Below are 24,332 nucleotides of genomic sequence, written 5' to 3' on the forward strand. Positions count from 1 at the left end.
TACTTTAATCTATAAAAGATTAAAGTAACTGTGATAGTTTATTTTGTCATGGTCTTATAATTAAATTAAATTAATTTCTATTTAAATACAAATATTTATTAAAATGGCTGAATTTCTTTGCCTTGATTTTTTTTTTGTAAAGATCTGGAAGTGACACAATATTAGTTATAAAATTAGAATAGTAATGTTAATAAGCTGATTATAACTCATATATTTATGTAATATAAGATTATATAATTATATTATACATTTGTAAGGACTCTGCCCGGACTCTGGCCACGTACGTTTGTTTACGTTTCTCGTCACGTGTCTGCCCCGCCTTCGTCTGCTCCTCCCTGTCATCACACCTGATCCTTATTGTGTCATTGTCCTTTTTTGTATTTAACTGTGCCGTGTTGCCTCGTGCAGCGCGGCATCTACTGTGGTCTTAGTCCTGTTTAGTCCCGTCTTGAGTCTGTGTTCCTGTTTTGTGTTTTGTCATTAAACCCTGTTTATTTATGCTATCCTGCGTTTGGGTCCGCTCTGTTCCGTGTTCATGAAAACATTTTAGAAGATGAATGAATGATTAATGCATATTGTTAGCATTACGTTAAGCTTTTATTGTCCTTGGAATTTCAGTACAAAATTAAATACATTTCAACATTTCAAAATTGAAAACACAGGTCATTAAGTAGTGGATATGATGAAGCTCATCATCAATGTCCCGAGTGGGAAAACGTGGACATGAACGTGAATCCAAATGTCACAACTGGTGAACACAAGCAACAAACTGCCCCAATTTTTAAAGCAAAACCTTCACAGCTGAAGCTTTCTATTACCAGTGGATGAAACCTACAGCTGGATCATGACCAGAAGATAGTACAAGAATGAGGTCTGAGTTCAGGATCCACTATGATGATCATCACGAGCACCATGGAGATTCCCTTTCTTCATAAAGTCCCAGTTATAATGGATTTCTCTGAATTGGAAACTGAGCCTGGGATGTCAGAGTATAAATAAACCATCTGAATAAAATTTAGGTCCTGGTCACAGGAGTTTAATACATGTTTTGAATAATATCAATAGACAAAATCGATATCTGTAACAAAAGGGAGCAGCCTGAAATCATTCTGAGGTAAAAAATAAACCCAAAACAAACCACCCCATAAAAACATCTGAAATTGTCAGATAACTTCAGAACACCAAGTAATACTAGTAATATAAGTCAAGCAACACGTACTAAACTAAATATATATAAATATCTGAAAAAAAATCACCAGTATATACATATGTGTATAGTATATTTATATATGAGGAACATTCCAGAAGGTGTGGCACGAGGAGATTAGCTGACTTTCCCCGAGCCTTCACTTTACTCACGTCATTCCAATTATAATTCATTAATTTTCCCCTAAACTGAAACTTTTAATTCCTGCACTAAAGCTCAGGAAACTTTCCAGAGTTTTTTTTATTTTATTCTCAAATGTTTTACTTACATAAGGATGCTGAATGGAAACAGAAAGTGACTATGAAGCTGAAAACAAATCCTAACCGAAGGGGCGGGGCCTAATTTCATTCTGCTAGCTCATCTATATCTCCCATTGGTTAACCTGTAGAGAAGGGGCGTGGCTGTGGATCTGACGCCTGCTATTAGATTGTGGTTAATGGAAATGAGCCTATGTTGGGTTTGGTTCTGGGAAAAAAAGGATACTGAGCACAGATAAGTGCATCGTTTACTCAAAGGTATGTTATTCTTAATTTCTTTAATGTGTACTTGAAAAAATAAATAGAAATTCTAAAAATGTTAAATATGTATTTTTTTAGACAAATTTAAACAGTCATTAATGCAAAGTAAAATACAGCTGACTGACCTTTATTTTTGTGTTCAATAATAATGTATTATTAATTAATGGTTTTATAGAACAAAATAGTTATTTTATAGGTTGTATAGATGCTTGGAGTGTGTTCTGTTTCTTCTTTTTAATGTTGATAAATCTAATTCTAATCTAATAAAAAGTAAATATTTAGCTTAACATCACAATAATTATTATTATTTTAAATGCATACATAAAAATATAGAACTATTTGTGCAATGCTAAACAGTGCTAATAATCTTCCATTACTTGTTATTTACATTTGTCTCATAGCTTCAGTAAAAAGATCATGAAACTATATTTCTGGCTTATTGATGATATGTCAAGTAGAATATTAGAATAAATTTTATTTTACACACAGGTCATCAATAGGGGAAAACAATGGAGCTCATCATCAAAGACATAAGTGGAACAACGCAGCTTGTAAATGTGCTGCCAAGTACCACCACTGGTGAACTGAAGCAGCATATTGCCCCTCACTTTGGGGCAAGAGCCTCACGCCTGAAGCTTTCAGCCCTCAGTGGTCAGATCCTGGACAATGACCAGATGACCATGAGCCAATACAGTCTGATTTCAGGATCCACTGTGATGCTCCTGATCTCCACAAGCCCCGTGCCATTTCAGGTGTTTGTGAAGAATGAGAAGGGACAGATGAGGACGTACGACATCACTGATGAAGAGACCGTTGATCAGTTGATGACGAATATCTACCAGAAAGAGCGAACACCAGTGGACCAGCAGCGGCTGATCTACAATGGCCAACAGCTCCAGTGTGGCAGGAAACTGCAGGATTATGGCATTGGTCAAGAAAGTACCATTTATATGACCCTCCGTCTGCGTGGAGGCTGATGAGACAAAAATACGTAGACATCATTTTTGTCCTATTTAACACCACAGAACAAAATATTAAAATAATAATGAAAATAATAATAGTAAAAGTACTGTGTATGTTGCATGACTGATTCAGTTACAATCAGCTAATTCTCATATTTAACCCCCAAGTAATCACATCTAGAAACCTATTTACTTCTCCTTCCTGACACACTTCTGCAGACACTTTAGACACACACTTAGAAAATGATCTTAATGGTCAAATTTATTTATTGATTTATTTATTGTTGTTATTTATTATTTAATGACACCTGTATAACCATCTTTAATATATACATAATAATCTACCTTGTTGTTTAGTAATAAGACCAAAACATACTTTTGATTTTAATGGAAAATGGTGTAACTTAAATATTGTACTCTTACTTTTCGGTGCATTTTCTTACTGATAAATTCAAATAAAAATAATAATAACACTCATATATACATGACTCCATAATGAGATTTTGTGATTAATGAAAGAAGTTTTATTGAACATTTAGGAATGTACACAATTTATAGAAGATCTTATTAATATTTTTTTCTTGGTCAGCACATAAAGACACAGTTACTTGTTTCTTGTAATAATGATGAATAAAATAAATATAAATATGACATCACAAATGACATAAAATCAGGAAATTGATCAGAAATATTGTGCTTTCATCTCTCTTTCTCTCTCTATCTCTCTCTCTTTCTCTCTGACACACACACAAACACACACACACAAACACACACACACACACACACACACACACACACACACACACACACACACACACACACACACACTGACATCTGCTGGACACTAAAAGACTTACAATTGTTTGTCAGCTACAGTTGTAAACTTGAGTGAGTGTTTTGGTGTAAAATAGAGCAGAAATTTCCACACAAATGTAATTTAGCAAGTACATTACCCAGATCTGTGCCGCTTAACTACACATTTATTATTATTATTATTATTATTATTATTATTATTATTATTATTATTAAAAATCAAGGTTATTCCACATATTGAATGTACCAGATACTTTTGTTCTCCAAAAACATGCCAGTTGTCCTGAATCCATCACTACAGTACAGTCTGTGTCTTGAAACCGCAGTAAAATGCAGTGTGTGAGAGCTTTAATGTTTGTGCTGGTTGTGTCATGTGCAGTGGGAGAAATACGTTTTAAACAAGTTAAACATTTTTCAGTTTTAAACAATTTATACAATTATTCACATGACATGTAGACAAGATTTTTACTCAACAAAACTGCACAGAACAAAATGTAGTGACAGAAAAAAGGGAATCCACACCTGAGTGCAAGTAAACAAATGGATAAAGATCTCTTCACAACCTTCACTACATGATTGTTGATCAGCAGATCAATGGCACTGATTACTGACTGATTACTGACTCAAATGTTCCTACTGTATAAACACCATCATGACCAAAAACAGTAATTCACTGTACAGATGATTTTCAAGGCAATAATAAAATGATTTTATAGCCACCTACATTTTTCTTTTTGTCTTTAGTCATTTCAGTCATTATTTACTGTATTTTAAAAAGAGAATGTTTAAATATTTGTGTCTTGTGTGTCTCTGACGTTCAGCTCAAGGCATCAGAGATCCAGAAAAAGTGCTGAATTTGACATTTTAAAACAGGAGGGCAGCAGAAATTCAGCTAGCGCTAATGTACAGATGCACTGGCTTTATTTTTCCTCCTAAAACATGTCAGTATGTGGATTAAGATGAAGTCCATATGTACAACATGCAGATTCATGTCATCTATCTTCTATGTGGTTGGGTTAGTTTAGATTTTTTGGATTTTTGGAGTCCAGTGGGGTTTAATGTGGTGTGACATCACTCTCAGTTAGGAGAATCTAAACAAACAACTCAAACTGTTTTACTGATGAAACCAACACAATATGGATACATTTTTTAATAGGGTTTTTAGTAACCACAGAATATCAATAGAACATCATATAATGTTTAGAAAACATCAAAATTGAATGTATCATCACAAAATCTCTAACTGAATTCAGCAGCTGCATTTACACTTACACTGAGTTTATTACATTAAGTTTTTTGATCTTATCTCAGTACTTTTACTTTTAACTTTGTAGAACATAAAGCTAAATTAATGTCTATTACACCCTCCTCTAGGTTTTTTATGTAAAGATCTTAAAATAGTTTATGGTTCACTGAATTCTATTAAGATAAGAAGTGTATAAAAAACAACTCTTATACTGAATAAAGTCATTAGTACAATTCAACACACTACCCTGTAGGTTAAATAGAACATGTAAATTGTCCAATAGGAAAGAAAACTTTTGTATGCAGAAGTAATCAAATCTATTAAATGTATCCCTGTGTCTGTTTTATGTTAAATATTAAAATCTCCTAAAAGTAGATAAAAAATTGCTCACCTGTGTGAGAAAGTAGACTTTCAATCCAGATTCTAAGATAAATGTCAGAACAAGCTCAATCCCAAAACCAAACACTGTTCAAGTCAAGTCAAGTCAAGAAGCTTTTATTGTCATTTCAACCTGTTGCAGTACACAGAGACAACGTTTCTCCAGGATCATTCTGTGCTTTCGAACACAGAATTAACAATAGACTGACTTGATTTTAATAAGAACACAGGTTTAGGAGAATCTTTTGCGTTACCTGCTAGTCTTTTGGTCCTAAGAAAAAGATAAATAACCAAAAGAAGTATATCAATCTTATAAATAACCTGAACCTCTACTAGGTGTTGTAGCCTGATTACCTTTAGCTTATCACTGTTTACTGCACTGTCATTATTTCTGAAGTCTTCTGTGCTTTAGAGCGTTTCTTTTCATCTGTCTGATACTTAGAGTTTAGAGTATCAAATATCAATATAATATTTTGAATACTTTCTACTCTACTGTAGAGGCCTCCATCCAACAGTACGTGTGTGTCTGTTATTTTCTTAATCAAATATATTGAAGCACACTTTTTCAGGCACCAACAATAACAACAAACAATTAGATTTATGCCATGGCTTAATATCAGTATCTTTTAAATAAATGACAATTTGTTGTTATTAGTATTAGATCCAAGAGAGTTTGTCTTTGTGTCTTAGAGCTTTGTATCTGAGAAAAAACACAGTGACTGAGGGAAACTGCGCAGAGGAACTTCTTTGACTCTCCAGTATCACAGAGGAGGAATATTTTGTAGCACCTTCAGGTCAGCAAACTAAAGTCAAACACACAAACACACACACACACAAAAACACACACAGGTCATTTTCAAGCCATATGGTCTCTTATGCTAAAATTATTTATCTCACATCAGAGCTTTATGTGCTTAGCAAAGAGAAATATCAGAAAGTCTGGAAAGATTTAGGAGTTATAAACAAGGTGATGATAAAATATATAAATACAAAGAGGTGAAAATTGTAAGTTAAATCTTAATTATTTAAGTGCTGACTTAAAGGGAATCTTGGAATTTCTGGACAAATGAAACAGATCCTTTATTTTCTGGTGTTGTTTTTGATTTCCTTTCTGAGGCCACCTACTGGCACCTTCTCCATTGTGCAACAACAACAGTCCCAGCTCAGGAATGTGTTGCATGGATCGTTTAAACTGGAATTCCCCTTTACGTCACCGTTACCTTTAGACCTAATTTTACTTTCCTTTCTCCAGCACACCTGTAAAATACACAAAGCAGAAACCAACTGTGCTGCTGGCAGTAATAATTCAAAACAAACACTTTCCTTTCTTCTCCCATAGGAAACATCCCTCTTCCGAAGAAGACACATGATCACTTCCCACATGATCACTGATTGTTTTAGTGCTGTATACAGGTCAAGTTCAGGGTGGATGTGGAGTTGATCACTGGGGTTTAATTGTAAATGACCTTCTTAGCATAGATTTATGTAAAAAAAAAACAACATAATAATAATAATAATGAAAAACAAAAAAGATAATGAAGGAAATTACATAATAAAATGTCGCCTTTTTATTCCAGCCATAGAGCCTTTCCTTTTCTTTTCCTGAAATTCATACTCCAGAGCACATTATGTCCTAGTTGACTTCTGATTAATATTTTCCAATTGAACCATCTAAAGTTTAATTTAATAATAATTATGACTATGCAGTAACTATTCATTAATCTCATAGTTACCAGAAATAATTTTCTGACCTTTAGGCAGTTTTGTTAAGCAGAAATATGAACTGACACATCTGTGAACGATTATCTGACAATAAATGAATAAAACAGTGATTGTTTTTAAGAATAGGTCAGCGTGATGCCAAAAGCTATGAAGCCAGCATGTTTACTACAGTCACTGTCTTTGTAACCCTGCTTGTAAGTAAATATCTCTAGATATGAACAGATGAAGTGCTACTAGGGGTCAGGTTTTCATGTATTCAGATCTTTCTTACCACATGGTCCTCATTTTCATCATGACTTTAAATTCTCATTTCTTCACTGGAATATTGTCACTAGGACACATTTGTAGCTCAGAGTTGCTGCTGCTTCTCTAAAGACAATTAACGAATAAAGAAATTAAAGACAGTCCTGTGCTCATCTCAGCACTCTTAATAACAGCCTGCTCATGCTGAACACTTTCAACACATTCATCATCTCAGGGACTTTATCATCTCAACACTGTTGTCTCTAGATTGTTCATTAGGGAACTAAATCTACACCCAGATTTCTGAACAGCTGCTTTCTAGAAATGTTGATTGTTAAAACAAACAATACGTGTATATAATGTACATAATATGTATGTAAAAAAATATAAATAATAAAAAAACACATGTATTCAGATATTAGTGATGTTTTCATTTAAATATAATTAGTACACTATCACACATCTATATGATTCACTTTTTAATGATGTCTATGCAGGGCTGGGTATTATTATTGTTGTTATTATTATTATTATTATTATTATTATTATTGTTGTTGTTGTTGTTGTTGTTGTTGTTGTTGCTGTAAACAAAAAGTGGATAACTTTTATTATATTCAAAAACTAAGATTAAAACCATTTTAATGCCTTTTTGTGTACAGAAATAGTGAAAATAGCATTTATTATCGTCTCGTTTAGTTCAGTCTGAGGTACAAAGAAACGTCCAGTTAATGAACAACAGAAAGTGGTTTGTTTATGTTTCTGCCTCTGATGATGTCCGGAAATCGAAAGTGAGAAACTGCATTAAACCTCGGAAAGCAAAACCTAACGGAGGGCGGGCTGTGCTCCTCTTCTATTGGTTAGAGACATGAGCACTCGCTCATCTCCCATTGGTGGTCATGCTGATAATGGGCGTGTCTGTTAGACTATATTAGGACCCGCGGTCAGCTGCAGGGGGCGTTGTCTGGGTTTGTATCTGATGCTCGAGGACGTAAAGAGAAAAAGACATTTGAGGACAAATACATCACCTGTAAAGGAGGTAAGTTTAACTTGCTTTCAAATAATGTACTTTTAAATAATATGCGTGCTTCACAATGAGAGCAGCTGAATAAACCTATTATGATGGCAAATGATCAGTGATAAAATATGAAGGAAAACGTTTTCTGAATGTTTGGTGAGCTGAAGGTAAAAAATGTAATAGAAGGTTATAACCACCATTAATATCAAAAGTGTCTTTTATTCCTTTTCAGTAACTGTAGCTTTCCTTATCACTGTGTGATGTGGTTATCTTCTGATTTTATATAAAACTCCACGTAGAAATATAGATTTAATGCATCATAACATATTTATGGTACATCATTTAGTGTAATTATCTTTTAGAGCCACATCAACTTTCACAAGAAAGGTGATAAAAAGTGTACACTTGAGAGTACCATCCGGGTTCCAGCCCCAAACGTACATGATATAGCTGTAAACTCTGCTGGCAGACATTTTACATCCAGTCACTTGACTTGATTGATTTAGTTACATGTTTCATTACTTCCATGTTCAAAATACACTAATTTCAAATTTATATAGTTGGGGATGTGGTAATTAATTCACGTGGTTAGTGTTATAATCATATGATTGGTGCTCATAAGCGTCCATTAGCCTTATAACTTAAGTGCAAAAAGTTTCTTAAATGACAATAATCTGATTTTTTTTTTTTTTAATTTTTGCAAAGGTCATTAAGAAGAGGATATTATGGAGCTCATCATCAAAGTCCTGAGTGGGGAAACAAAGACCGTGCAAGTGAATCCAGGTGACACAATTGGTGCACTCAAGCAAAAAGTCGCCCAAATCTTTAATGCAAGACCTTCACGGCTGAGGCTTTCTGTCACCAATGGGTGTGTCGTGCAGCTGGACAATGACCAGAGGACTGTGAGCCATTATGGTCTGAGTTCAGGGGTCACAGTGATGCTGCTGATCTCCAATTCTCCCGTGCCGCTTCAGGTGTTTGTGAAGAATGAGAAGGGACAGACGAAGACATATGACATCACTGACGATGAAACGGTTGATCAGTTGATGAAAAAGGTACGCCAGAAAGAAGGAGTACCAGAGGACCAGCAGCGGCTGATATACGGCGGTCAACAGCTCAACTCTGGCAGGAGGCTGCAGGATTACGGCATTGTTTCTGGAAGCACCATTCATATGACCCTCCGTCTGCGTGGAGGCTGATGGGACAGAAACACTTGAGGCTGATGGGACTCATTTTAGTCTAAAAAATTACATTTAATGTGATTCTTCTGTAATGTCTGTTAATTTCTAATTGCACTCAATTGATTTTCCTTTTTTTTGTTTTTTGAGTCATTTTCTGCAGTATTCTTTCCTATTCCAGTATCCAAAACCTTCCAATATTCATAAAATTGTATTACATTTGCTTGCTTCAACAGTTGCATTTTTGCTTTTAGAATGATTAATTAACACATAGTAGAAATAATTTAAGAATAATGTAATATATGTGTGTGTGTGTGTGTGTGTGTGTGTGTGTGTGTGTGTGTGTGTGTGTGTGTGTAATTGCTATCTGGGTACACGTCAGCTGTTAAAAGATTACAGTAAAATGTGATAAAATAACTGATTTTAAATTGTTAATACTTTGTTGTAATACTATAAAAGATTAAAGTAACTGTGATAGTTTATTTTGTTATGGGTCTTATAAGTAAATTCAATTTATTTATATTTAAATACAAATATTTATTAAAATGGCTGAATTTCTTTGCCTTGATTTTTTTTGTAAAGATCTGGGAGTGACACAATATTAGTTATAAAATTAGAATACTAATGTTAATAAGCTGATTATTATATTATATATTATAACAATATGTTCCATTATAATTATAACTAGTTACACTCTTATATTAGTTTACATATACTTTATTTTTTTATCCAGAAACCTTCTAAAGTCCAGGTTTATTACTCAGTGACATGAAACTAACAGTAAGTACAGAATAATAAGACATACCAATGTCTCCTAGTGAGTAAAAGATTAATCACCAAAGGTTTAACACACAGAAATCTCAGAAATTTTGAAACTTAAACCTACATCTGAATTTCTGTAATACAAATAAAAATAAAATAAATCAAGCTGAATTAAATTTTAACACCATTAAATATTCATAGTGGTGTTTTTATTAAAATATAGTACACAGCTACATGTTTATCTTGGTTTATATGAGCAAACATTAACATGTCTCAACAATTTTTGTGGCTATATTAACACATTACATTAACAATAAATGTATTGTTTTATATGAACAAAAAGCTTTGCCTCACACTAAATAAACCAGGAGCCAACCTTGAAGTTGCAACATGTAATTTTCCTGCCTACAACTGAAACAAAAAACTAAACTTGCATTATCAACTGAAAACTTGGGGTAGTCTTCTCAACTGCCAGTGCATTTCCTGTTTACAGAGTGAAGTCGTCATCTTGGCTGCTCACACTGTGAAGAGTTTAAAGTTAAATGAGTTCATAGCAGTGTTAGCTTTAGATCAGTTAATATACACACACCGTACTTGGTTAAATCTATAACACTGACCACACTAATCACTGTTTTGAGCAGATAATCTTTATCATTTGACTTATGACTTATGTTAGCTGACTTGCTAGTTGCTAAGCTACCTGCTATTGCCTGCTGTTGTTGCTTTGATGAGAATTGTCTCCAAAATGTTGACGTAGGAAAGAACCAAAAGACATGCAGGCTTAACATTATAAAAACATCCTATTCGTTTGCTCTGACATAGTTTATGAAACTTACGTTAAAATGTTGTTATAGCAGTATATATTACACCTCAGGATCACCACCAAAAACACACCATTTAAAACAACATTGTTTCTGTCTCATAAAAATATATTGTGATGATTTATGCAGAGGGGGCACGGTGGCTTAGTGGTTAGCACGTTCACCTCACACCTCCATGGTTGGGGGTTCAATTCCCGCCTCCGCCTTGTATGTGTGCAGTTTGCATGTTCTCCCCGTGCCTCGGGGGTTTCATCCCCCGGTCCAAAGACATGCATGGTAGGTTGATTGGCATCTCTGGAAAATTGTCCGTAGTGTGTAAGTGAATGAGAGTGTGTGTGCCCTGCGATGGGTTGGCACTCCGTCCAGGGTGTATCCTGCCTTGATGCCCAATGACGCCTGAGATAGGCACAGGCTCCCCGTGACCCGAGGTAGTTCGGATAAGCGGTAGATGAATGAATGATTTATGCATATTGTTAGCATTACGTTAAGCTTTTATTGTCCTTGGAATTTCAGTACAAAATACATTTCAACATTTCAAAATTGAAAACACAGGTCATTAAGTAGTGGATATGATGAAGCTCATCATCAATGTCCCGAGTGGGAAAACGTGGACATGAACGTGAATCCAAATGCCACAACTGGTGAACACAAGCAACAAACTGCCCCAATTTTTAAAGCAAAACCTTCACAGCTGAAGCTTTCTATTACCAGTGGATGAAACCTACAGCTGGATCATGAGCAGAAGATAGTACAAGAATGAGGTCTGAGTTCAGGATCCACTGTGATGATCATCACGAGCACCATGGAGATTCCCTTTCCCCAGTTATAATGGATTTCTCTGAAATGGAAACTGAGCCTGGGATGTCAGAGTATAAATAAACCATCTGAATGAAATTTAGGTCCTGGTCAAAGGAGTTTAATACACGTTTTGAATAATATCAATAGACAAAATCGATATCTGTAACAAAAGGGAGCAGCCTGAAATCATTCTGAGGTAAAAAAAAACCCAAAACAAACCACCCCATAAAAACATCTGAAATTGTCAGATAACTTCAGAACACCAAGTAATACTAGTAATATTAGTCAAGCAACACGTACTAAACTAAATATATATAAATATCTGAAAAAAAATCACCAGTATATACATATGTGTATAGTATATTTATATATGAGGAACATTCCAGAAGGTGTGGCACGAGGAGATTAGCTGACTTTCCCCGAGCCTTCACTTTACTCACGTCATTCCAATTATAATTCATTAATTTTCCCCTAAACTGAAACTTTTAATTCCTGCACTAAAGCACAGGAAACTTTCCAGAGTTTTTATTTTTTTTATTTTCAAAGGTTTTACTTACATAAGGATGCTGAATGGAAACAGAAAGTGACTATGAAGCTGAAAACAAATCCTAACCGAAGGGGCGGGGCCTAATTTCATTCTGCTAGCTCATCTATATCTCCCATTGGTTAACCTGTAGATAAGGGGCGTGGCTGTGGATCTGACGCCTGCTATTAGATTGTGGTTAATGGAAATGAGCCATACAGTATGTTGGGTTTGGTTCTGGGAAAAAAGATACTGAGCACAGATAAGTGCATCTTTTACTCAAAGGTATGTTATTCTTAATTTCTTTAATGTGTACTTGAAAAAATAAATAGAAATTCTAAAAATGTTAAATATGTATTTTTTAGACAAATTTAAACAGTCATTAATGCAAAGTAAAATACAGCTGACTGACCTTTATTTTTGTGTTCAATAATAATGTATTATTAATTAATGGTTTTATAGAACAAAATAGTTATTTTATAGGTTGTATAGATGCTTAGAGTGTGTTCTGTTTCTTCTTTTTAATGTTGATAAATCTAATTCTAATCTAATAAAAAGTAAATATTTAGCTTAACATCACAATAATTATTATTATTTTAAATGCATACATAAAAATATAGAACTATTTGTGCAATGCTAAACAGTGCTAATAATCTTCCATTACTTGTTATTTACATTTGTCTCATAGCTTCAGTAAAAAGATCATGAAACTATATTTCTGGCTTATTGATGATATGTCAAGTAGAATATTAGAATAAATTTTATTTTACACACAGGTCATCAATAGGGGAAAACAATGGAGCTCATCATCAAAGACATAAGTGGAACAACGCAGCTTGTGAATGTGCTGCCAAGTACCACCATTGGTGAACTGAAGCAGCATATTGCCCCTCACTTTGGGGCAAGAGCCTCACGCCTGAAGCTTTCAGCCCTCAGTGGTCAGATCCTGGACAATGACCAGATGACCATGAGCCAATACAGTCTGATTTCAGGATCCACTGTGATGCTCCTGATCTCCACAAGCCCCGTGCCATTTCAGGTGTTTGTGAAGAATGAGAAGGGACAGATGAGGACGTACGACATCACTGATGAAGAGACCGTTGATCAGTTGATGACGAATATCTACCAGAAAGAGCGAACACCAGTGGACCAGCAGCGGCTGATCTACAATGGCCAACAGCTCCAGTGTGGCAGGAAACTGCAGGATTATGGCATTGGTCCAGAAAGTACCATTTATATGACCCTCCGTCTGCGTGGAGGCTGATGAGACAAAAATACGTAGACATCATTTTTGTCCTATTTAACACCACAGAACAAAATATTAAAATAATAATGAAAATAATAATAGTAAAAGTACTGTGTATGTTGTATGACTGATTCAGTTACAATCAGCTAATTCTCATATTTAACCCCCAAGTAATCACATCTAGAAACCTATTTACTTGTCCTTCCTGACACACTTCTGCAGACACTTTAGACACACACTTAGAAAATGATCTTAATGGTCAAATTTATTTATTGATTTATTTATTGTTGTTATTTATTATTTAATGACACATGTATAACCATCTTTATAATAAACATAATAATCTACCTTGTTGTTTAGTAATAAGACCAAAACATACTTTTGATTTTAATGGAAAATGGTGTAACTTAAATATTGTACTCTTACTTTTCGGTGCATTTTCTTACTGATAAATTCAAATAAAAATAATGATAACACTCATATATACATGACTCCATAATGAGATTTTGTGATTAATGAAAGAAGTTTTATTGAACATTTAGGAATGTACACAATTTATAGAAGATCTTATTATTATTTTTTTCTTGGTCAGCACATAAAGACACAGTTACTTGTTTCTTGTAATAATGATGAATAAAATAAATATAAATATGACATCACAAATGACATAAAATCAGGAAATTTATCAGAAATATTGTGCTTTCATCTCTCTTTCTCTCTCTATCTCTCTCTCTCTTTCTCTCTGACACACACACACAAACACACACACACAAACACACACACACACACACACACACACACACACACACACACACACACACACACACACACACACACACACACTGACATCTGCTGGACACTAAAAGACTCTTACAATTGTTTGTCAGCTACAGTTGTAAACTTGAGTGAGTGTTTTGGTGTAAAATAGAGCAGAAATTTCCACACAAATGTAATTTAGCAAGTACCCCCAGATCTGTGCCGCTTAACTACACATTTATTATTATTATTATTATTATTATTATTATTATTATTATTATTATTATTATTATTATTATTATTATTAAAAATCAAGGTTATTCCACATATTGAATGTACCAGATACTTTTGTTCTCCAAAAACATGCCAGTTGTCCTGAATCCATCACTACAGTACAGTCTGTGTCTTGAAACCGCAGTAAAATGCAGTGTGTGAGAGCTTTAATGTTTGTGCTGGTTGTGTCATGTGCAGTGGGAGAAATACGTTTTAAACAAGTTAAACATTTTTCAGTTTTAAACAATTTATACAATTATTCACATGACATGTAGACAAGATTTTTACTCAACAAAACTGCACAGAACAAAATGTAGTGACAGAAAAAAGTGAATCCACACCTGAGTGCAAGTAAACAAATGATTTATAACCAGCTGAAGCTCAAGAATCATCTCATGATGTGTAATGGATAAAGATCTCTTCACAACCTTCACTACATGATTGTTGATCAGCAGATCAATGGCACTGATTACTGACTGATTACTGACTCAAATGTTCCTACTGTATAAACACCATCATGACCAAAAACAGTAATTCACTGTACAGATGATTTTCAAGGCAATAATAAAATGATTTTATAGCCACCTACATTTTTCTTTTTGTCTTTAGTCATTTCAGTCATTATTTACTGTATTTTAAAAAGAGAATGTTTAAATATTTGTGTCTTGTGTGTCTCTGACGTTCAGCTCAAGGCATCAGAGATCCAGAAAAAGTGCTGAATTTGACATTTTAAAACAGGAGGGCAGCAGAAATTCAGCTAGCGCTAATGTACAGATACACTGGCTTTATTTTTCCTCCTAAAACATATCAGTATGTGGATTAAGATGAAATCCATATGTACAACATGCAGATTCATGTCATCTATCTTCTATGTGGTTGGGTTAGTTTAGATTTTTTGGATTTTTGGAGTCCAGTGGGGTTTAATGTGGTGTGACATCACTCTCAGTTAGGAGAATCTAAACAATCAACAAACAACTCAAACTGTTTTACTGATGAAACCAACACAATATGGATACATTTTTAATAGGGTTTTTAGTAACCACAGAATATCAATAGAACATCATATAATATTTAGAAAACATCAAAATTGAATGTATTATCACAAAATCTCTATTAACTGAATTCAGCAGCTGCATTTACACTTACACTGAGTTTATTACATTAAGTTTTTTGATCTTATCTCAGTACTTTTACTTTTAACTTTGTAGAACATAAAGCTAAATCTTAAAATAGTTTATGGTTCACTGAATTCTATTAAGATAAGAAGTGTATAAAAAACAACTCTTATACTGAATAAAGCCATTAGTACAATTCAACACACTACCCTGTAGGTTAAATAGAACATGTAAATTGTCCAATAGGAAACAAAACTTTTGTATGCAGAAGTAATCAAATCTATTAAATGTATCCCTGTGTCTGTTTTATGTTAAATATTAAAATCTCCTAAAAGTAGATAAAAAATTGCTCACCTGTGTGAGAAAGTACAGACTTTCAATCCAGATTCTAAGATAAATGTCAGAACAAGCTCAATCCCAAAACCAAACACTGTTCAAGTCAAGTCAAGTCAAGAAGCTTTTATTGTCATTTCAACCTGTTGCAGTACACAGAGACAACGTTTCTCCAGGATCATTCTGTGCTTTCGAACACAGAATTAACAATAGACTGACTTGATTTTAATAAGAACACAGGTTTAGGAGAATCTTTTGCGTTACCTGCTAGTCTTTTGGTCCTAAGAAAAAGATAAATAACCAAAAGAAGTATATCAATCTTATAAATAACCTGAACCTCTACTAGGTGTTGTAGCCTGATTACCTTTAGCTTATCACTGTTTACTGCACTGTCATTATTTCTGAAGTCTTCTGTGCTTTAGAGCATTTCTTTTCATCTGTCTGATACTTAGAGTTTAGAGTATCAAATATCAATATAATATTTTGAATACTTTCTACTCTACTGTAGAGGCCTCCATCCAACAGTACGTGTGTGTCTGTTATTTTCTTAATCAAATATATTGAAGCACACTTTTTCAGGCACCAACAATAACAACAAACAATTAGATTTATGCCATGGCTTAATATCAGTATCTTTTAAATAAATGACAATTTGTTGTTATTATTTTTAGATCCAAGAGAGTTTGTCTTTGTGTCTTAGAGCTTTGTATCTGACAAAAAGCACAGTGACTGAGGGAAACTGCGCAGAGGAACTTCTTTGACTCTCCAGTATCACAGAGGAGGAATATTTTGTAGCACCTCCAGGTCAGCAAATAAAGTCAAACACACAAACACACACACACAAAAACACACACAGGTCATTTTCAAGCCATATGGTCTCTTATGCTAAAATTATTTATCTCACATCAGAGCTTTATGTGCTTAGCAAAGAGAAATATCAGAAAAAGTCTGGAAACATTTAGGAGTTATAAACAAGATGATAATAAAATATCCAAATACAAAGAGTTGAAAATTGTAAGTTAAATCCTAATTATTTAAGTGCTGACTTAATTAAAGGGAATCTTGGAATTTCTGGACAAATGAAACAGATCCTTTATTTTCTGGTGTTGTTTTTGATTTCCTTTCTGAAGCCACCTACTGGCACCTTCTCCATTGTGCAACAACAACAGTCCCAGCTCAGGAATGTGTTGCATGGATCACTTTAGAGTTTAGAGTATCAAATATCAATATAATATTTTGAATACTTTCTACTCTACTGTAGAGCTACTCCACCCACGCTCTTACTGTGATAACGGTTTGAATGGCTTCATATCCTTCATAGTTTTTCATCCTTCTTTTACCCAAGATAAAAGCCTAAATAAACTATAATAACTGAAGGAAATTTAAATTGTATCTCTAGATACTTGATATGTATCTAAAAAAATTTAAAAATCCATCCCTGTTTATCTAGATATCATTGATATTGTAGATATAACATTTTGTATATTGTTTCACATATAATAGAAATATCTTCAGGTAACATGATTTTTGTCATGGCACTTTTTGTAAAGTTATTTTTTCCTGTTTTGTTCTACAGCCTACTAAAGTCTCTCTGGACCTTGTGGATAAGTTGGAGAGACTTGCTCTTGTAGACTTTGGCAGCCATGAAGGTGTTGAGTGTCTGGAGAAAGCCATTCGCTTTGCTGATCAGCTCCATGTTGTTGGCACGGACGGTGTGGAACCAATGGATTCTGTTCTAGAGGACAGGTGTGCGTGTGTGTGTGTGTGTGTGTGTGTGTGTGTGTGTGTGTGTGTGTGTTATATTCTTAATCAAATATATTGAAGCACACTTTTTCAGGCACCAACAATAACAACAAATTTAAAAAGGTGTGTGTCAGTAAAAGAGATTTTCTTGGAAAGTCACATTGATTCAGATTTATGTCATGGCTTAATATCAGTATCTTTTAAATAAATGAAAATTTGTTGTAATTATTATTATTATAGTATTATTTTGCAATAAGTATGATAAGGCACAGATCCAAGAGAGTTTGTCTTTGTGTCTTAGAGCTTTGTATCTGAGAAAAAACACAGTGACTGAGGGAAACGGCGCAGAGGAACTTCTTCGACTCTCCAGAATCACAGAGGAGGAATATTTTGTAGCACCTCCAGGTCAGCAAACTAAACTCAAACACACAAACACACAGGTCATTTTCAAGCCCTATGTTCTCTTATGCTAAAATTATTTATCTCACATCAGAGCTTTATGTGCTTAGCAAAGAGAAATATCAGAAAAAGTCTGGAAAGATTTAGGAGTTATAAACAAGATGATGATAAAATATCCAAATACAAAGAGGTGAAAATTGTAAGTTAAATCTTAATTATTTAAGTGCTGACAATCTTGAGGTAATCTTGGAATTTCTGGACAAATGAAACAGATCCTTTATTTCCTGGTGTTGTGTTTTGATTTCCTTTCTGAAGCCACCTACTGGCACCTTCTCCATTGTGCAACAACAACAATCCCAGCTCAGGAATGTGTTGCATGGATCGTTTAAACTGGAATTCCCCTTTACGTCACCATTACCTTTAGACCTAATTTCACTTTCCTTTCTCCAGCACACCTGTAAAATACACAAAGCAGAAACCAACTGTGCTGCTGGAAGTAATAATTCAAAACAAACACTTTCCTTTCTTCTCCCATAGGAAACATCCCTCTTCCGAAGAGAGAGGAGCGAACCACCATGCTGAAGCACTCAGAGCTCTGAGATAAAAAATATCCAATGAGACAAACTGTTCCAATAAACATGTTCCTACTTAAACTCACTGCTCTATACATTAACACACATGATCACTGATTAAGTTTTAGTGATTGCTGTATCCAGGTCAGGTTCAGGGTGGATGTAGAGTTGATCACTGGGGTTTAATTGTAAATGACCTTCTTAGCACAGATTTATGTCAAAAAAGACATTCATTCATTTTCTACCGCTTATCCGAACTACTTCGGGTCACAGGGAGCCTGTGCCTATCTCAGGCGTCATTGGGCATCAAGGCAGGATGCACCCTGGACGGAGTGCCAACCCATTGCAGGGCGCACACACACACACACACATTCACTCACGCAATCACACACTAGGGACAATTTTCCAGAGATGCCAATCAAGGGGGAAGGAAACCGGAGTACACGGAAAAAACCCCCGAGGCACGGGGAGAACATGCAAACTCCACACACACAAGGTGGAGGAGGGAATCGAACCCCGACCCTGGAGGTGTGAGGCGAACGTGCTAACCACTAAGCCACCGTGCCCCCCTTCAAAAAAGACATAATAATAATAATAATAATAATCAATAAAGATAATGAAGGAAATTACATAAAAAGTCACCTTTTTATTCCAGCCATAGAGCCTTTCCTTTTCTTTTCCTGAAATTCATACCCCAGAGCACATTATGTCCTCATAGTTACCAGAAATAATTCTCTGACCTTTAGGCAGTTTTGTTAAGCAGAAATATGAACTGAGACATCTGTGAAAGATTACCTGACAATAAATGAGTAAAACAATGAAGATTGTGTTAAAGAATAGGTCAGCATGATGCCAAAAACGATGAAGCCAGCATGTTTACTACTGTCACTGTCTTTGTAACCGTGCTTCTAAGTATATATCTCTAGATATGAACAGATGAAGTGCTACTAGGGGTCAGGTTTTCATGTATTCAGATCTTTCTTACCACATGGTCGTCATTTTCATCATGTCTTTATATTCTCATTTCTTCACTGGAATATTGTCACTAGGACACATTTGTAGCTCAGAGTTGCTGCTGCTTCTCTAAAGACAAATGAAGAATAAAGAAATTAAAGACAGTCCTGTGCTCATCTCAGCACTCTTAATCACAGCCTGCTCATGCTGAACACTTTCAACACATGCATCATCTCAGGGACTTTATCATCTCAACACTGTTGTCTCTAGAATGTTCATTAGGGAACTAAATCTACATCCAGATTTCTGAACAGCTGCTTTCTAGAAATGTTGATTGTTAAAACAAACAATATATGTGTATATAATGTACATAATATATATGTAAAAATATATCTTCTTCTTCTTTCGGCTTTTCCCTTCAGGGGTCGCCACAGCGAATCATCTCTCTCCACCTATCCCTGTCTTCTGCATCCTCAACACTTGCACCCACTAGCTTCAAATCCTCATTAATTACATCCATATACCTCCTCTTTGGCCTTCCTCTTTGCCTCCTGCCTGGCAGCTCCATGTCCAACATTCTCCTACCAATATACTCACTCTCCCTCCTCTGAACATGTCCAAACCATCTTAATCTTGCCTCCCTAACTTTGTCCCCCAAACGTCCAACATGGGATGTCCCTCTGATGTACTCATTCCTAATCCTGTCCAATCTTGTCACTCCCAAAGAGAACCTCAACATCTTCAGTTCGGCTACCTCTAGCTCCGACTCCTGTCTCTTCTTCAGTGACACTGTCTCTAAACCATACAGCATGGCCGGTCTCACCACTGTCCTGTACACCTTCCCCTTGATTCTATGTTTATATTATTTATTATTTATATATTTATATTCTATATTTATGTAAAAATATATAAATAATAAAAAACACATGTATCCAGATATAGGTGATGTTTTCATTTAAATATAGTTAGTTCACTAACACACAACTATATGATTCAGGGCTGGGTATTATTATTGTTATTATTGTTATTATTATTATTGTTATTGCTATAATAATAATAATAATAATAATAATAATAATTATTATTATTATTATTATCATTATTGTTGTTGTTGTTGTTGTTGTTGTTGCTGTAAACAAAAAGTGGATAACTTTTATTATATTCAAGAACAAAGATTAAAACCATTTTAATGCCTTTTTGTGTACAGAATTAGTGAAAATAGCATTTATTATCGTGTCATTTAGTTCAGTCTGAGGTACAAAGAAACGTCCAGTTAATGAACAACAGAAAGTGGTTTGTTTATGTTTCTGCCTCTGATGATGTCCGGAAATCGAAAGTGAGAATCGGCATTAAACCTCGGAAAGCAAAACCTAACGGAGGGCGGGCTGTGCCTCTTCTCTATTGGTTAGAGACATGAGCACTCGCTCATCTCCCATTGGTCGTCATGCTGATAATGGGCGTGTCTGTTAGACTATATTAGGACCCGCGGTCAGCTGCAGGGGGCGTTGTCTGGGTTTGTATCTGATGCTCGAGGACGTAAAGAGAAAAAGACATTTGAGGACAAATACATCACCTGTAAAGGAGGTAAGTTTAACTTGCTTTCAAATAATGTACTTTTATAATATGCGTGCTTCACAATGACAGCAGCTGAATAAACTTATTATGATGGCAAATGATCAGTGATAAAATATGAAGGAATGTTTGGTGAGCTGAAGGTAAAAAATGTAATAGAAGGTTATAACCTCCATTAATATCAAAAGTGTCTTTTGTTCCTTTTCAGTAACTGTAGCTTTCCTTATCACTGTGTGATGTGGTTATCTTCTGATTTTATATAAAACTCCACGTAGAAATATAGATTTAATGCATCATAACATATTTATGGTACATCATTTAGTGTAATTATCTTTTAGAGCCACATCAACTTTCACACTAAAGGTGATAAAAAGTGTACACTTGAGAGTACCATCCGGGTTCCAGCCCCAAATGTACATGACATAGCTGTAAACTCTGCTGGCAGACATTTTACATCCACAGTCACTTGACTTGATTGATCTAGTTCCATGTTTCATTACTTCCATGTTCAAAATACACTAATTTCAAATTTATATAGTTGGGGATGTGGTAATTAATTCACGTGGTTAGTGTTATAATCATATGATTGGTGCTCATAAGCTTCCATTAGCCTTATAACTTAAGTGCAAAAAGTTTCTTAAATGACACTAATCTGATTTTATTTTTTAAATTTTTGCAAAGGTCATTAAGAAGAGGATATTATGGAGCTCATCATCAAAGTCCTGAGCGGGGAAACAAAGACCGTGCAAGTGAATCCAGGTGACACAATTGGTGCACTCAAGCAAAAAGTCGCCCAAATCTTTAATGCAAGTCCTTTACGGCTGAGGCTTTCTGTCACCAATGGGTGTGTCGTGCAGCTGGACAATGACCAGAGGACTGTGAGCCATTATGGTCTGAGTTCAGGGGTCACAGTGATGCTGCTGATCTCCAATTCTCCCGTGCCGCTTCAGGTGTTTGTGAAGAATGAGAAGGGACAGACGAAGACATATGACATCACTGATGATGAAACGGTTGATCAGTTGATGAAAAAGGTACGCCAAAAAGAAGAAGTACCAGAGGACCAGCAGCGGCTGATATACAACGGTCAACAGCTCAACTCTGGCAGGAGGCTGCAGGATTACGGCATTGTTTCTGGAAGCACCATTCATATGACCCTCCGTCTGCGTGGAGGCTGATGGGACAGAAACACTTGAGGCTGATGGAACTCATTTTAGTCTAAAAAATTACATTTAATGTGATTCTTCTGTAATGTCTGTTAATTTCTAATTGCACTCAATTGATTCTCCTTTTTTTGTTTTTTTGAGTCATTTTCTGCAGTATTCTTTCCTATTCCAGTATCCAAAACTTTCCAATATTCATACAATTGTATTACATTTGCTTGCTTCAACAGTTGCATTTTTGCTTTTAGAATGATTAATTAGCACATAGTAGAAATAATTTAAGAATAATGTAATATATATATATATATATATATATATATATATATATATATATATATATATATATATATATATATATATATATATATGTGTTTATATGTATGTATGTATGTATGTATATGTGTGTGTGTGTGTGTGTGTGTGTCTGTGTGTGTGTCTGTGTGTGTGTAATTGCTATCTGTGTACACGTCAGCTGTTAAAAGATTACAGTAAAATGTGATAAAATAACTGATTTTAAATTGTTAATACTTTGTTGTAATACTATAAAAGATTAAAGTAACTGTGATAGTTTATTTTGTTATGGGTCTTATAAGTAAATTATTAATTTATATTACAATTAATTTATATTTAAATACAAATATTTATTAAAATGGCTGAATTTCTTTGCCTTGATTTTTTTTGTAAAGATCTGGGAGTGACACAATATTAGTTATAAAATTAGAATACTAATGTTAATAAGCTGATTATTATATTAGATATTATAACAATATGTTCCATTATAATTATAACTAGTTACACTCTTATATTAGTTTACATATACTTTATTTTTTTATCCAGAAACCTTATAAAGTCCAGGTTTATTACTCAGTGACATGAAACTAACAGTAAGTACAGAATAATAAGACATACCAATGTCTCCTAGTGAGTAAAAGATTAATCACCAAAGGTTTAACACACAGAAATCTCAGAAATTTTGAAACTTAAACCTACATCTGAATTTCTGTAATACAAATAAAAATAAAATAAATCAAGCTGAATTGAATTTTAACAACAGTAAATATTCATAGTGGTGTTTTTATTAAAATATAGTACACAGCTACATGTTTATCTTGGTCTATATGAGCAAACATTAACACGTCTCAACAATTTTTGTGGCTATATTAACACATTACATTAACAATAAATGTATTGTTTTATATGAACAAAAAGCTTTGCCTCACACTAAATAAACCAGGAGCCAACCTTGAAGTTGCAACATGTAATTTTCCTGCCTACAACTGAAACAAAAAACTAAACTTGCATTATCAACTGAAAACTTGGGGTAGTCTTCTCAACTGCCAGTGCATTTCCTGTTTACAGAGTGAAGTCGTCATCTTGGCTGCTCACACTGTGAAGAGTTTAAAGTTAAATGAGTTTATAGCAGTGTTGGCTTTAGATCAGTTAATATACACACACCGTACTTGGTTAAATCTATAACACTGACCACACTAATCACTGTTTTGAGCAGATAATCTTTATCATTTGACTTATGACTTATGTTAGCTGACTTGCTAGTTGCTAAGCTACCTGCTATTGCCTGCTGTTGTTGCTTTGATGAGAATTGTCTCCAAAATGTTGACGTAGGAAAGAACCAATAGACATGCAGGCTTAACATTATAAAAACATCCTATTTGTTTGCTCTGACATAGTTTATGAAACTTACGTTAAAATGTTGTTATAGCGGTATATATTAGACCTCAGGATCACCACCAAAAACACACCATTTAAAACAACATTGTTTCTGGCTCATAAAAATATATTGTGATGATTTATGCATATAGTTAGCATTACGTTAAGCTTTTATTGTCCTTGGAATTTCAGTACAAAATTAAATACATTTCAACATTTCAAAATTGAAAACACAGGTCATTAAGAAGTGGATATGATGAAGCTCATCATCAATGTCCCGAGTGGGAAAACGTGGACATGAACGTGAATCCAAATGCCACAACTGGTGAACACAAGCAACAAACTGCCCCGATTT

At 34.5% G+C, this 24,332-nt stretch overlaps 5 protein-coding genes across 5 annotated transcripts; all 5 read left to right on the forward strand.

Annotated features, from left to right (window-relative positions):
* Window positions 1-1,605: 1,605 nt before the first annotated feature.
* Window positions 1,606-3,157, forward strand: LOC132854528 (uncharacterized). The gene is made up of 2 exons (XM_060883000.1): window positions 1,606-1,722; window positions 2,215-3,157. The coding sequence occupies exon 2, from the start codon at window positions 2,235-2,237 to the stop codon at window positions 2,700-2,702; it is 468 nt and encodes a 155-aa protein (XP_060738983.1). The 5' UTR covers window positions 1,606-1,722; window positions 2,215-2,234; the 3' UTR covers window positions 2,703-3,157.
* A 4,813-nt stretch (window positions 3,158-7,970) lies between these two features.
* Window positions 7,971-9,840, forward strand: LOC132854526 (uncharacterized). The gene is made up of 2 exons (XM_060882998.1): window positions 7,971-8,125; window positions 8,810-9,840. Exon 2 carries the CDS (start codon window positions 8,830-8,832, stop codon window positions 9,301-9,303), a length of 474 nt encoding a protein of 157 aa, XP_060738981.1. The 5' UTR covers window positions 7,971-8,125; window positions 8,810-8,829; the 3' UTR covers window positions 9,304-9,840.
* Window positions 9,841-12,772: 2,932 nt separating this feature from the next.
* Window positions 12,773-13,691, forward strand: LOC132854721 (uncharacterized). Its single transcript, XM_060883301.1, has one exon. The coding sequence runs from the start codon at window positions 12,983-12,985 to the stop codon at window positions 13,448-13,450; it is 468 nt and encodes a 155-aa protein (XP_060739284.1). The 5' UTR covers window positions 12,773-12,982; the 3' UTR covers window positions 13,451-13,691.
* An 860-nt stretch (window positions 13,692-14,551) lies between these two features.
* LOC132855033 (glutamyl-tRNA(Gln) amidotransferase subunit C, mitochondrial-like) lies at window positions 14,552-18,836 on the forward strand. The gene is made up of 4 exons (XM_060883746.1): window positions 14,552-14,605; window positions 17,486-17,655; window positions 17,954-18,057; window positions 18,589-18,836. The coding sequence occupies exons 1-4, from the start codon at window positions 14,552-14,554 to the stop codon at window positions 18,648-18,650; spliced, it is 390 nt and encodes a 129-aa protein (XP_060739729.1). The 3' UTR covers window positions 18,651-18,836.
* A 2,180-nt stretch (window positions 18,837-21,016) lies between these two features.
* Window positions 21,017-22,971, forward strand: LOC132855296 (uncharacterized). Its single transcript, XM_060884155.1, has 2 exons — window positions 21,017-21,161; window positions 21,831-22,971. The coding sequence occupies exon 2, from the start codon at window positions 21,851-21,853 to the stop codon at window positions 22,322-22,324; it is 474 nt and encodes a 157-aa protein (XP_060740138.1). The 5' UTR covers window positions 21,017-21,161; window positions 21,831-21,850; the 3' UTR covers window positions 22,325-22,971.
* Window positions 22,972-24,332: the final 1,361 nt, after the last annotated feature.

Source organism: Tachysurus vachellii, chromosome 12 (genome assembly GCF_030014155.1).
Source record: "Tachysurus vachellii isolate PV-2020 chromosome 12, HZAU_Pvac_v1, whole genome shotgun sequence".
NCBI classification, from domain to species: Eukaryota; Metazoa; Chordata; class Actinopteri; order Siluriformes; family Bagridae; genus Tachysurus; species Tachysurus vachellii.

Coding starts and splice junctions, on each gene's coding strand:
- LOC132855033 (XM_060883746.1), top strand. CDS start 14,552: ATGCCAGTTGTCCTGAATCCATCACTACAGTACAGTCTGTGTCTTGAA. Junction 17,656..17,953: donor GATTCTGTTCTAGAGGACAG/GTGTGCGTGTGT, acceptor TTTGTGTCTTAG/AGCTTTGTATCTGAGAAAAA. Junction 18,058..18,588: donor ATATTTTGTAGCACCTCCAG/GTCAGCAAACTA, acceptor CTTCTCCCATAG/GAAACATCCCTCTTCCGAAG.
- LOC132855296 (XM_060884155.1), top strand. CDS start 21,851: ATGGAGCTCATCATCAAAGTCCTGAGCGGGGAAACAAAGACCGTGCAA.
- LOC132854528 (XM_060883000.1), top strand. CDS start 2,235: ATGGAGCTCATCATCAAAGACATAAGTGGAACAACGCAGCTTGTAAAT.
- LOC132854721 (XM_060883301.1), top strand. CDS start 12,983: ATGGAGCTCATCATCAAAGACATAAGTGGAACAACGCAGCTTGTGAAT.
- LOC132854526 (XM_060882998.1), top strand. CDS start 8,830: ATGGAGCTCATCATCAAAGTCCTGAGTGGGGAAACAAAGACCGTGCAA.